The 14,964-nt window shown below is 40.2% G+C and overlaps 1 protein-coding gene across 1 annotated transcript in view; it reads left to right on the forward strand.

Annotated features, from left to right (window-relative positions):
• FSTL4 (follistatin like 4) overlaps nucleotides 1-14,964 on the forward strand; it is a 1,082,354-nt gene that overhangs the window by 435,101 nt on the left and 632,289 nt on the right. Inside the window, exon 4 of the mRNA XM_075601182.1 lies at nucleotides 2,354-2,602. Within this exon, the coding sequence (XP_075457297.1) occupies nucleotides 2,354-2,602 (249 nt within the window). The remainder of the gene's footprint in view (nucleotides 1-2,353; nucleotides 2,603-14,964) is intronic.

Consider the following 14,964-nt stretch of genomic DNA (forward strand, 5'->3'; position numbering starts at 1 on the left):
ATATTCCAGGACTCCCATTAATTTAATCTGTGACTTTAACCCCTTCATTGCCAGCAACATTGGGGGTCAGCAATACATTGCTTGGTGTAATATGTCTGCATCCTATTTCACTTAGTAAGTAGACACATGCCATTGCCTCTCCCCATTGCTTCTTCCTATTAAAAAGTAGCTGGGATGCGAAAGGGATTTTTTTTAAACTTTGACTTAATTTAGTGGGTGGTGTTTGTTAGACATTTGGGAACAAAAACGTACCTCCTTTATTTTTATCATGGTAGTACTGATCAAAATCAGCCCTGTAATTGAAGAACAACATGACCTCAAGGAGATGGCAATATTTCAATGACTTGGATATTTTGCTGAATTATTATATAAATTGTCCTACATAAAACGCACTGTAAACACATTTTATATACAGTATGAAGTGTTTTTTAGGCTTTGAAAAAATGATATTAAACACCTACGGAGGTTACTCATAAAGCATACAGATATTATTATGGACTGAAGTGAAAACCAGGGTGCTAAAGAAATATGTTGGTGTCTAAATAGTCTCTCCAACCCAACCATCTCTTCAGTAATCATGGTGCCAGACCGCCTGTTTTATCACAGTATCATAATGCACATTCATTGGATCCCAGGAGACTCACACAGCCCACATAAGTTTTCAATTTGAAAAGGTTGGGTTGTTTCATTGATGGATGATGGCAAATTAGTAGTGAGCAATAAATAGACAAATGAAACATGAGACAAATTTATGAAAGCACAGATTGAGCACACAACACATTTTTTATTGATGAACAGATGTTTGAAGGGTATCTGGATGAGTGGATGACAAAAAAGCAATAGCTTTATGGCAATATATTTTTTTAGTTCTAACTTTAAAAGGAGGCATATTGGACCATATTTTCTAAACTCCACGTACTCCTGAAAGCCCCTTGACTGCTTTCTAAATATGGCCTAAAGTAGGTTTATTTCCCCTTCATAAGACTTAGGTCACTATTCAATAAACTCCAAGAAAAGCAGCTTTGGCGTAGCAAAACATTTTTGGAGATCCCCCCGAACAAAATGTTTACATTTTCAACTAATTTGATAACAAATTAGTTAAGCATGATTTTCAACCCCAAAAAAACCCAAGTAATTAGCATACACAAATAGAGTACAGAATCAAAGGAGGGCTACAAAATCAGTGCTAAAAACAGTAACCAAACCAGGGATTCAAACAGGTGATAAAATAAAACCAGAGAGATTTCTCCAGTCACACTCACTCCCATTAACATGGTCTATGTCACTCTATTCTATCTATCACTCTCTCTCATGTAATTTACACAACAAACCTATGTAAATGAGTCCATTAACTTGGAAAGCACTGGAGATTTTCCAGGCCTTGATATACAGTACAAACTTTCACCAGAGAGTTGCCTAATTACAGGTGCTTTGCCTTATTCTTTAAGTGGTCTCACAGTTTTTTTGTTTTTTTTACTATTCCTTTTCATTTCTTTGGGTTGCATCTGAGTTTTTTTTTTTTTTTTTACTATTTTTTCACTTATACAGACAGCTACTTCATGTTTTTTTCAGCTTTTTTACTTCTTTAGTTTGCTTCTTATGGCTGTTTGATCACTTTAAAGATATTTTCATCTAAGTTAAAAGTTAAACAAATGCAGTGATAACTGAAAAGTTCACATAGCAAAATACACTCTTCGAAGCATATTGAATGAATACTTAGCACCTTATTTAATATGCTCTGAAGCAGTCAATCACACCGTTGTCAACTAAAAATGGCCCAAAGGGTCACCTTATATTAATTTATATTAAATTAACCACATCATTTTGAGAATATTGCTATTTGCATGCTAACTTGTATTTTGGTGGAAGATATTGCCAATTTGGGGAAGGAGGTGGGGGGGGGGGGGATTCTGCTGTTTTTACACTTTTCTGAGGTTATTGAGTAGATCCTGTAAACTACGACAGTATTAACATTACAAAATAGGTGCACTCGCGATACCAGGTAACAAATCGCCATGGGTGCACAGCAACAATGACCCTGCTGCATGCAGAGCAACAGGTAGATCAAAAATAGAAAAATAGGCACTCCACTGGTCTTCCAAAGATATAAAATGTATTGCACTAGCATCAATGTCTCGGTCTGCTGGCGAACATCTTGACAAAAGTTCGCAAGCGGTCCGAAACATTGATGCTTGTGCAATAAATGCTATATCTTTGTAAGACCAGTAGAGTGCCTCTTTTCCTATTTTTGAATGAAGACAATATGCCAGCAGAAATTGTCCATAGATTAAGACATTTTACTTGTGTTTAATCATAATCAAAAACGTAATCAGACATAACTTTTTTTTTTCAGTGCATAATGGTCAAGATGGACGACTTTTTCCCTGTGAAAATAAATACTGCGGTCGTGGAAGGCAATGCATTGTCAATATTGAATCTGGACTCCCTGAGTGTGTGTGCCAGGAAAAATGCAAGCCGCGATATATGCCATTATGTGGATCTGATGGCAAGTTTTATGAAAATCATTGTGCGCTTCACCGGGCTTCCTGCTTACGTAGTAAGAAAATCTACATCATCCACAGCAAAGACTGTTTCTTCAAAGGTAGGATGAGTAACAGAGGAATAAGCTCTGGAGTTTATGTCATGTTTTATATGTGTTCACAGTTTATTTACTATACTAGTTTGACATCACTCTAGGCAATACTGCTAGTGTAGTTGGTACAGTACAAACAGTTCCTGGCAAATTTCTAGTAAATGCACACACACACACAAGGATTCCTTATTATTTTGTTATCCACTGATAATAGATCATTAGAAAATAGGCAATACAAAAACATAATATTAAATAAACATGGTAAGGGTAGGAGAGACATCAATTACTTCAAGTACAAAACGATTTAATGAAAAATGAATTTTACAAAATGCTTGGTTTAAAGCAGAGAAGATTTTTCATGTTTTGTTCTTGAAGTTAATAGCTTAAAGTGCACACAATGCTCAAATCACCCTTAATGCATAGACACATTTTTAGTTGAAACAAATCCACAATTTCATCCAACATTTCCTATTTTCCATTTTTTGTCACTGTTTATAGAATATTGGAATTGAAAAGTTCTCCACAAGGATTAGCATTATAAAAGACCTCTGTCTCATGAAAGAAAAAATAAAAAAAAGGTCTCACAAACGGAATATGTATTAAGGATATTTCTCTACTGTGAAGTGCAAAATGTTCTGTAAAATCAATTTACATAATCAGTAGTGAATGTAAGAACTTTAATTCATCCCATTATTGCCTGGCATTGAGCAACTCCTCGGCCAACTGCTTCAGAAACCATCCACCAATAGCGTAGTACTGCGAATGGAGCAAAATGGAAAACAATTGGTACATTAATGCAAATAGATGCAGTATGAAATTGACACAGTGTCAACTTAACATCACAATGCTTATTTTCAACATTTGATATATATCCTCTAAATAAACTTGTTTCTTGCCTAGGCCAAACGCCTAATAAATATAGCCTTTGCATTTTACCACACATTAAAGGCTAAAATATTTATTATGACAAGTACTGTAGTAGCTAGTCCTAATCTAGGAAATGGCTAAATGCCTTATAAATTAAAAACGATCTTTGTATCAATTCTCACAAAAGGTGTAACTTTTTCTAGTGATAAGGTTCCCTAGGTGGATAAATTATGTACACCATTCATCATTATATATGTGTCTTTCGGTAGGGGAAAAAAGTTGAATATATCTTCTCATTGCAGCCCAGCTTTTAGATGGTGTCAGTGCCGAACGGAGAATTGGTTAATAGCTTGAAGGAACACCTGACGTAGCAAAACTAAAGTAATTGCTGAGTTTGGTGAACACAGCAAACTGCAAGCTAAAATATTGATAGGTAGCTGAAATCTGGATTCTACGAGAATTAGGGGCTTTAGAAAGTGTTGGCATCAATAGAGTCTTGTCAAACATATTCTTTTCTCCAGAGACGTCAAATAGCAATGCCCTTTAGTCCCTTCGTAAAACTGTGTTCTTGCTACTTGGCACCACAGCTCAAAAAGTGCTGACTACTATATTAGACTACTTTGAAATACATTAGAGAACCATACTGGGCTTGAGCAGAAATTATATTTCCTGTCTTTGTGGAGCTCAAATTACTTTTCAACATTATGAGTTATAATAATGTAAATTTAGGAAATTGGTTATATTAACATTTTAATTGAAAAAGATCACAGCCCTAAACCAAACGGTTATAATGTTATATTTTTACTGTTGAATTATTCTTGCAAATGTATTCTAGATGGTTTATTACAGAAATGCGGTATAATAATAAGACAGAGTATTTTAAATTATCTGGTACAGATCCAGCCTTTTCAATTGTCAAGCCGGCTGTTCCATTCTTTGATGGGAATTCTCTTTGATCTATTGAATTTTAGCATTCCATTATTGTTTTTCATGTAATATGATAACCTCAGGTATTCAAATATCAGGTTAAATAATGACATTTAAATAGTAAAAAAATAACAAGGATGACATTTTCATAATTTCGAGACAAGGTTACTTAGTTTTCACCTATTATGAATAAAGATATGATGGATTCTTGATCATTTTAACAATGAAATCTGTTATAATATGGCTCTGAATGCTGTTGTAACATGACATATCTGAATGGGAAACACCAACGTATATTGCGGGCATTTTTAACATCATCCATGTCAATGTCCAAGAGGAAATTGCATTATTTGCCAGCCCTAAGGAATAGAAGTTGATATTTTATTGGATTCTTGGTAAGGATAGAAAGTGTGGATGGGATGTTTTGATGACAAATTAAGCACTAGAGTAAACTCATGTGAAGAAAAGTGTTGAATCCAAGTATTAATGTCCCTAAATGATTAGAATTTGCAGTACTATTTAAAAAAAACGGTAAAATCCTACAATTCCTTTTAATGACCATACAAAATATTAGGAAATCATATTTTTATTTCAACAGTTTAAAAAACTGTTTTAAAAAAAAAAAAAAAAAAAAAAAACTGTTACAAACGGAGCAAGTCAATGGTTCAAAATAGCTGAAGGACATTCAATATCATTGAAAGAAATGTAGCTACAGTAATTGTTTCATTCTGAAAATTTGTTTTAACTACAGTATACTATACATGAAAACGATTTAATTTTCAAGGCGACTCCCTAAAATTCATGACAAAATGTATAATTGTCACAATGTGTGTCAAAGTATTTAAAGCAGCAATACTACTTTCCCTCTATTTTATTTCTTTTTATATGTAAAGCATGTGATAATGTATAAGGCTGCGGTCTCTGCGCTGTGCGTATAAGTACCGCCCCTCAATGGGGCTGGGCCCAGTACGCACCTTCCTGCTGAAGGTGCAGCCACGCCGTACTGCCAGGTTATTTAAACTCAATGAAATTGAGTTTAGCACTTGCGACGGAGGAAGACTGTCTTGAGGTACACTAGGGCATGTGTCTGTCAGCTCTTCCTCTTGTGTTATCACCCATTATTAACTAAAAGTATGATACAGGGGTATCCCAAAGGCAGCCTTGTCATAAAATAAATGGATTCATGTTTGACTGTGGAGAGGTAATTCAATCCCTCCGATTACCTACAAAATTATCTGAAGGTGCTATTTTTCTGGTTATCAAGTGCAATATAAATCTTCCCCTTTAATTTTTTCTGCCTTGCAAGAGTAAATGTATATTTAGATGTAGGTTTCACTTAATTTCAATTTCCATAGCCATGTTTTAGCACTATTGCCAAATGCATTCTCCTGAAATGTGAGTTTTAGTAATAGCGGCCGTGTGTGTATGTATGTATGTATGCATGCATGCATGCATGTATGTACTGCTGCGGCCAAGTTTATTCGAGCATTTGCCCGTTCTTAGCCGCAGCAGTAGCCTGGCGCGCGCCCGAGGGTGACGGGCGCGCGCCGAAGCAGCGGAAGAGCGCCCTCCGATCGGGGCGCTCTCCCTACCGCTGCCGGGTCCGCCGGGTCCCCCGGAACCCCCTGCCGCCGTCCCCCACATCGCGGGACACCAGGGCTCCCTCGGGGAGCCCTGGACGCGCGTGCAGGGGGCGCAGGCTCCCGAAGACGCGTGACCGCGCATCTATGACGCGCGGCACGCCGAGGGGCGGCCACTAGCAAGCCGGGAAATCTCCCGGCTTGCGGATCTGGCCGATGCGCAATAAAGCGTGTCGGTAGTGTATGTATGTATGTATGTATGTATGTATATATATATAAAGAATATCACTTGTGAGTACATTCACATGCCTTAGACAGGTCTGCAACCCCTGCCTTTCAACCATTATCACCTTGCATACAGTGCTCCCACTGCAGCAAGGGATTCTGGGAAATGACATGCAAATAAGCACACAATGTGTCACCTTTTGCCTGGAATATCCATTCACATGGAGCCCATTCAAGCTGATGTATCGCCGTTCACACAGCTTTTAAACACAGTATGGGACTAGCAAAACAAGTACAGACCACTCACAGACATGTTTCAACCTTGATGGGTATCATCAGTGAGAGGTTGGTTTGTACTTGCTTTGAAATATTTCTAGGCTGGGTAGGTTACCATATACAATTTAAGTTATGGTGGGTGAAAAAGGCGACAAAAAAAGACAAAAAATATCTCAAAAAAGGAGCACTCAAAATATCCACTACTGAATAAACAAAATATACACTATACGTGTCAAATAACAGAGTTACCAACTTACAAATAGGGTTGGTTATGCAGTATATACATCCTGCCAACTCTGTTATTTGACGCATGTAGTTTATATTTTGGGTCCCAGCCTCCCCCCCCCTTTTGTGATTTGGTTTTATACTTTTTTAATACATGTTATATTAAACATTAAAATTTGTTTATTCAGTAGTGGATATTCTTAGTGCTCTTTTTTGAGATCTTTTTTGTCTTTTTTTTGTCACATTATCTTTTGTCTCAGAGCACCGACCATACTCTTACATTTAGAGTTTATCCTTTGGTCTTAGTAATACCCTTTATTTTGAGGTGTGTATGCAGAGTCCATCTGTGTGTTTGTATATATATATATATATAATGCTGGATGGTAGTGTAATATATATATATATATATATATATATATATATATATATATATATATATATATATATATACAGTGTTCGATAAACCTATACATTTGCTCGCCCCGGGCGAGTGGATTTAACCCCCGGGCGAGTAAATATTGGCCCAAGCAGCACACGTTTGGTACTAGGTGGCGAGTAGATTTTTGTGTGTGGCGAGTAGATTTTTTGGTGATTTGTCAACCACTGTATGTATATATATATATATATATATATATATATATGTATATATATATATATATATATATATATATATGTATATGTAGCCCATAGACCCCCACCCGGTCACAGATTGGACCCCCTAAGGTGTACGAAGGTCTGGCTACGTGTCTTAGTGTGGTGCATACCTGCTGGCAACAGGAGGGCCTGAGTCTCCCGCGATGGTATGGGGGATGACAGGATCAGGTTACTGGGGTGAATGCGTCCGTCTCATTTAATGGTGCAGCGCCTCCATCTCTGGTAAGCCCCAAGAACGCGGGGTGGAATCCTTCCAGAGAGTCCCCCACTCGGGGACGAGAGATTCCAGTCTCACACAGTCTATCTTAAAAGCAGCCGCAGCTCTTTATTGTCACAGCAGAAATAGCAGCAGGATCCCAGTCAGGTACAGGTTGTATCTCTCCTCCAAACTGCTCCAAACATCTCCTCCAGGATGGTATCGTTGTCCCTCCACCACCCCAGGCCACAGGCACCCAGGGTGGGGCTAACTCTTCCCTCACCCCCTAAACAGGATGAGAGGCATTGGTCCACCTCACTGTCTCACTAGGCCCTACTCCTCAGGAGCCTAACTCACTCTTGCTGGCTGTACTTCTTAACTCTCACAGCAGACTGACTAGAATGACACACTAAATAGGCAGTGCCCTGCTCTTTATGATTTCAGCTGGCCCCGCCCCTGTGTCTCTTGCCTTATCCACAGGGTCAGATGACCTACCTCCACCACTCAGAGCAGTGCTTGAAGTGAGGGAAACCCATGATAACTTCTGGCAGCCTGCCCTTACCAGGGCTTATACCAGAAGGAGGAAAGACATATAGCCCAATTTCTTACCAGGGCTACACACACACATATATATATATATATATATATATATATAATTATTATTTTTTTAATCATACCTCTGTGGCTTTGTTTATATTATTCACCATCATTATCCTAGCCACTCAGGTTTTTGCTGTTCATCTTTCAAATTTCCCCCATGTTAGTACCTATTTTTGCCTGGCATCTCATGTGTTATACTATGCAGCATTTAGATATTTTCTATAGTTGCTTTATATGCAGGTTTTTGGTTTATAGTGTTATATTTTGATTTATTATCCTATTATTTACTATTGTGTCATCTGGTTGTTCCATTTATTTTTTTGAGTCCTTACCTAACCTATGATTGGCCGATCGTTACCACATCTCTAGGGGAATTTTCTTTTCCCCTAGTTTTGTTCTGTTCTATTGGGACTCTCATTATATGGTTCTTCCATGTTTGGAGTTTTTTTGTTTATATATTATAAGTTTCATTTTTACAGCAGTCATTTAATATGTGGTTTTTATTTTTGGTATGTTTTAATGATTTTATTTTTGCATTACTAATAAAATCCATTTTTCTATTTTCACCATATATTTTTTGAGTGCTCCATTTTTGACCCTCTTTTTTTTTCTGTGTTTAAATCGTCTTTGGGTCGGTAGCACCACCAGAGGGTATTATTTACCCTGACATCTATTTTGTGTATTACCAGTTCATTTTGAGCGGATTTGACTGTGGCATCTATTTTATGTTTTGTGTATATAGCCATAAAACACATCCACACCGGGGGTAGGACTAGCACAGATAACATTCCAATAGACACTGTTGTTAAGTATACCTTTTACTTGCTTCATTCATTGTAACATCGCCGGAAAGAAGAGATCAGTGTATCTCGAAAGCTCGCACAAATAAAAGCATTTCGTTAGCCACAGAACGGTATCATCTATTTATTTTTTGATTATTGAAGCTCGGCTAACACGGTACTGATACCGTGTATATATACCGTGTACATGTATATATACATGTAGAGGTATCAGTACTTTTGTGAGTGTTCTTAATCCCCTTGTCCTTTCTTTTTATTGATTAAATGTACAGTTTTACACTATGGGACGTGCACTCTCTGTTCTTCTCTTTCTATATATATATATATATATATATATAGATATATATATATATATCTATATATAGATAGATATATATATATATATATATATATATCTATCTATATATAGATATATATATATATATATATATATATATATATATATATATATATATATATAGACAGTATGTGTGTGTGTGTGTGTGTGTGTGTGTGTGTGTGTGTGTGTGTGTGTGTGTGTGTGTGTGTGTGTGTGTGTGTGTGTGTGTGTATGATCTGTGTGCGCCACATAGCATAAATCTGTGTTGCCATTTATTATTGTATAAAGGTTTAAAAATAGCACACTCACAAGTGTAGCAAGATCATGCGCATTTGGGAGATTTGATATCTCATGCTCATATTTCTATAATCCCAAATGGAGGGCTGGCACTCCGAATACTCAGGTATTAGGTCCACGCCATTCCAAGTCGTCCAGGATACAAATGGCAACAAAGTTGGTAAAATGTCCAAGTGGATGGTAAATTAGCCACTGAGAGTAGCGCTTGTGCCCTGATACACAGTCGCTTGTGTAGGCGTGATGACGCAACACACCAAACATCCGGGTCCCAAAGCATTTCATCACACGTGACTTAGTCAGGGAAATTATTAATCTAGTGCCCATCAAGTTTATATAGCAGGTACTGTAATATAAACAAAACAGCTGGACAATATAAGTTGTGATTGAAATCTAAGAAACCTTCTCATGGCTGCGGTGCAATGAAAAACATGAAAAAAGCAAATAAAAAATAATACACAAAATGAAAAGATAAAAAGACATAAATGCAACATACAGTATACTGCTGCGGCCAAGTTTATTCGAGCATTTGCCCGTTCTTGGCCGCAGCAGTAGCCTGGCGCGCGCCCGAGTGTGACGGGCGCGCGCCGAAGCAGCGGAAGAGCGCCCTCCGATCGGGGCGCTCTCCCTACCGCTGCCGGGTCCGCCGGGTCCCCCGGAACCCCCTGCCGCTGTCCCGCGATCGCGGGACACCAGGGCTCCCTCGGGGAGCCCCTGGACGTGCGTGCAGGGGGCGCACGCTCCCGAAGACGCGTGACCGCGCGTCTATGACGCGCGGCACGCCGAGGGGCGGCCACTAGCAAGCCGGGAAATCTCCTGGCTTGCGGTACCGACCACACTGCAATAAAGTGTGTCGGTACTGTATGCAATAGACATACCATACCCATTTAAGTTATGGTGGGTGAAAAAGGCAACAAGAAACCTCCACCGAATAGTATATAGCAAATAAAAAATATCACTTGTGAGCACATTCACATCTTAGACAAGTCTGCAGGACTGCCTTCTGGGAAGTGACATGCAAATGAGCTCACAGTGTCACCTTTTGCCTAAAATCCATTTTACATGGAAGTCTTTTAAGTTAATGCTTCTACATAGAGATACTTATAATACCAATTCAGATAAACATAGACCAGTAATCACAATTAAACAAAATAAAATAATATTAAAAGGCATATTGAATATATAAAAAACATGTAGAATATATAAAAGATATATACATGCATACACAGAACATGTCTTAGACAGGTCACAACCCCGATTTTCAACATTATCACCTAGAAAACAGTGCTTCCACTGCAGCAAGGTATTCTGGAAAATTAAATGCAAATGAGAACACAGTGTCACCTTTTCCTTCAAATCCATTTTGACATGGACTCATAAGCTTATGCTCGCTGCATTACACAGCTTTTCAGCACAGACTGGATTAAGATGCATAGCCAGTAAACTTGCATCTTATCCCAGGCTGTTAATATGCTCATAAGTAATATTTTTATTTGCTATATGCTATAGGAGGGAGGATTTTTGTCACTTCCTCCACCACTGGGAGCCTGACTTAACAAATATATAAAGTGGCAGCGCCTCCACCTGCATAGGATCCCAATTATATGAGATATCCCCCGAACAGGAACCAATAATAGCTCACAGATTATGCAATAACCTTTTACTGTCATATATAAACTAATCAACACAGGGGATATAATAACTCTACTGGTTACAACTATCACAGTTATCACTAGCCGCGCAGGGCTTTGTCCCACCACCATGTACCCCACACCTTGTCCACAATACAAGTAGAGTCCCAGAGTCACCCCACCTCTGAGTGTCACCAAAAGATACACTCCCTTCTAGGCGTGATCAGTGCCTTACTGTACAGTAGTGTTGGTGCACATTTGGTGAACAGGTACCTGCCGGGTGTTTCCACACCCGGGCGCGCTGACAAGGAGAAGTAAAGGGATCCGCCGATCTTGCGATATCCTCCGCCGGCCAAACACCTCCCACTGACGTGACCCTTGCGGTGATATTCGCTCCCTCTCTTCAGTCTGGTCCCAGACTGCAGACAACAAGATGCTCCAGAAGCAGCTGTGGCCCTAATCTGGCTAACCACTAAAGGCTGGGTGTCTAACTAAAGGGGCCTTCCCTAGGGCAGCCACAATCTAGGCTGAGTTGGGCCTAGGGGGTCTCTGTCCTTGTGCAGAGGGTCACAGACCCCTGCACCTACACACCTTACCCTCTATGAGTCCCATCTCCAACTGCCTTCCTTGTTTAAATGCGCGGAATGTAACTGCCTCTGCAGAAGATCTCTGCCGCACGATTGGCTCCCTGGCATCATGTGTCACATGCCCCTATGCCTGCTGGAGACCATGGGGGACTCACAGTTGTGTGAAAAAGAAAGTACACCCTCTTTGAATTCTATAGGTTTTACATATCAGGACATAATAACAATCATCTTTTCCTTAGCAGGTCTTAAAATTAGGTAAATACAACCTCAGATGAACAACAACACATGACATAGTACACTCCCTAGTATGTTTTTTGTTTTTTTAATATGTGACCCAATAAATAGTTTTTTTTTGTAACATCCATTGAGTTGATCGTGCTTTTTTCTCTGGGTTGCTGCTCAAGCAATCCTTGGTTACTTTCAATAACTTTCTAAGCTACGGTGTAACCTTCAGTGCTACACTGCCCTCCAAGGCTTGATTTATACACCTGCTCTTCCACATCCTGCCTCATGGCATGATGGAGGAGGGAGGGGACGAGAGAGGGAGGAGAGGAGAAAGAAAGGAGAAAAGGAATGGAGAGCAATGTGCACATTGGGCAGGGGGAGTGCAATGTGAGAGGAGGAGACCCACAAGGTCAGTAGTAGGAGGGAACAGAGAGACTGCAAAGAAGTGACAGATGAGATGAGTAGGAGAGGAGGGAGTGTAGTGTGCACAGAGAGGTGCAGACAGTAAGGCTGGGAGGAGAGAGGGCAAAGAGGATAAGGGCATGATGGAGAAGAGAGTGGGGTGGGGAAGAGGATACGAGACAGCAAGGTATTACAGGAAGGGGTGACAACAAAGTCATATTTTATGAATAACCTTTCAGATCTCCTCGGTTGGTATATGTTATGCCGGGTACAGCTGGTGTATATATAATGTACTATTGACTTTTCTAATGAATGCAAGTTTTTCTTCATCCAACTTGCATGCATGTTGGATGGGCGTACCAGTGAAAATCAATATACAGCTATGCTGACTTCTACATACTTACATAGTAGTTGAGGTTGAAAAAAGACATAGGTCCATCAAGTTCAACCTATGCTAAATTTAGACACCAGATACTTTATCCTATAGCTATACTTACTTATTGATCCAGAGTAAGGCAAACAAAAAACCCCATTAAGGGGAAAAATGAATTCCTTCCTGACTCCAAGAATTGGCAATCGGATTAATCCCTGGATCAACATCCTTCCCATGTATACTTATTTGGTATATCCCTGTATACCTTTCCCATCTAAAAATACCTTTTTTTGAACAAATCTATTGTATCTGCCATCACAGTCTGCATGGGTAATGAATTCCACATTTTAACTGCCCTTACTGTAAAAAACCCTTTCCTTTGTTGCAGGTGAAATTTCATTTTCTCCAACCTTAAGGGATCGCCCTGAGTCCTTAGTACTGCCTGTGGGATGAATAGTTATTTTGAAAGCTCCTTGTATTGTCCCCGAATATAGTTGTATATAGTTATCATATCCCCTCTTAGACACCTCTTTTCTAATGTAAATAAATCTAATTTAGCTAGCCTCTCCTCATAAGTTAGATTGTCCATCCCCTTTATTAATTTGGTGGCTCTTCTCTGCACTCTCTCTACTTCCATAATGTCTTTTCTTAGGACTTCTGAGTCTTCCATACAGTGAGTGGTAATTATTTTAGAGCGATAGGCAGAAACTGTTGAATCAATACAATGGGGCCTACAGTATGTACTAAGATTATATATATGTAACGGGTATTCCCCCACACAATCGTAGATAGAGTGTAGGTGCGGAGAACTTAATGTTACCAGGTGTGGTGCTTTACCTGCTAGGCTCACAGGAGGGCTGAGCTTCCGCCACGGGGGAACCTGGGGCAAGTATAATACTATGAGTAACCTCGTACTCGGTGCAGCGCCTTCACCTGCGATGGCTCCCACCAGAGGGGGAGTGGTTCCTCGCAGGACAATATATATATAAATATATCACCACACACACAGCATGTAAACCAACCAATGACTTTACTATTGCAAACGTACTTGTGCATATGATAAACAGGTGTCCCTCCCTAGAGGAGACACTAACTACTGCGTCTCGCTGGACGCAACCTCCTTCCACCGGGTGATCACACCCCGTGTCCACTAACCCCACACAATATGTCCCTTCAAGTGATATAGATGTGTGTGCACTTTACAATGATACCTGCCCTGGCTCCAGCCACGGGTGCCGCTATACCACTGGGGTTGGATCCGCCATGATGTCCTCCTATGCGTGGGGTGAATTCCAGCGTGGATAATATCACCGCAGCTCCGCACCGTCTGTACCTTGGTGGGGGTCCATCTGCCGCCAGCAGGCCGCAGTCACTGCTTGGCGTGGTCTCCGGGAAGATAGTCTTTACATATAATATATATAGGGGTCTGAGCCCAGACCTCTGGGGAAGTGCAGCGTCCGCTGTGTCCCTAACTAACTGCTGAATGATAATAAGGGGGCAGAATCCCTAACCTGGGGCCTGTCCCTTAAACAACACAACACGAATAGTGGCTCAGGGCTATCTGGGGCCTAGGGGGCTGCTGGCCTAGTGCAGGGAGTCACTGACTACTGCACCCTACCTCCTTCCCTTAGCTGCCGACTGACTAACGTGCTCAGAACCCGCGAAATGTATCAATCCCTCTGTGCAGGGAGATACTCTAGCACTATTGGCTCCCTGGCGTCACATGGGGCGCTCCTGAGGCTCATGGGACTTGTAGTCCCTGCCAAGAGCCTGTCCCTGGTAGGCTAGGGTTCACGCGCTATATCTGCGCATGCGCAATGTCCCGGGCTGGCCGCCGGGAGCCGCCGGGGAACTCCGGAGCACCGGAGTGCTCCCTGCTCGGCCCCCACCCTCCAGAAGTGCCGGCGGGTCTGTCGAGTGACCCCCGGCAGCGGAGGTAAGAGGAGGGGGTGTCACGGGACAAAGAGGACCTGGCTACATATATAAAAAAAATTAAGCTCAGTGCTTAAAATGTTAAATACATTTTCATAAAACTTCACTTATGTATGACGCATTATAGTATTTGTTGTTTGAAATAATTTTTGATGCATTGCATCAAATGTAATACATGATTGATACAATTTAAAGTAAAACAGAATTATGTGTATTTTTATTTATAAATGGTATTAGTGAATATATTTTAGTGTATTA

The sequence above is a fragment of the Ascaphus truei genome, chromosome 5 (assembly GCF_040206685.1).
Source record: "Ascaphus truei isolate aAscTru1 chromosome 5, aAscTru1.hap1, whole genome shotgun sequence".
Lineage (NCBI taxonomy): Eukaryota > Metazoa > Chordata > Amphibia > Anura > Ascaphidae > Ascaphus > Ascaphus truei.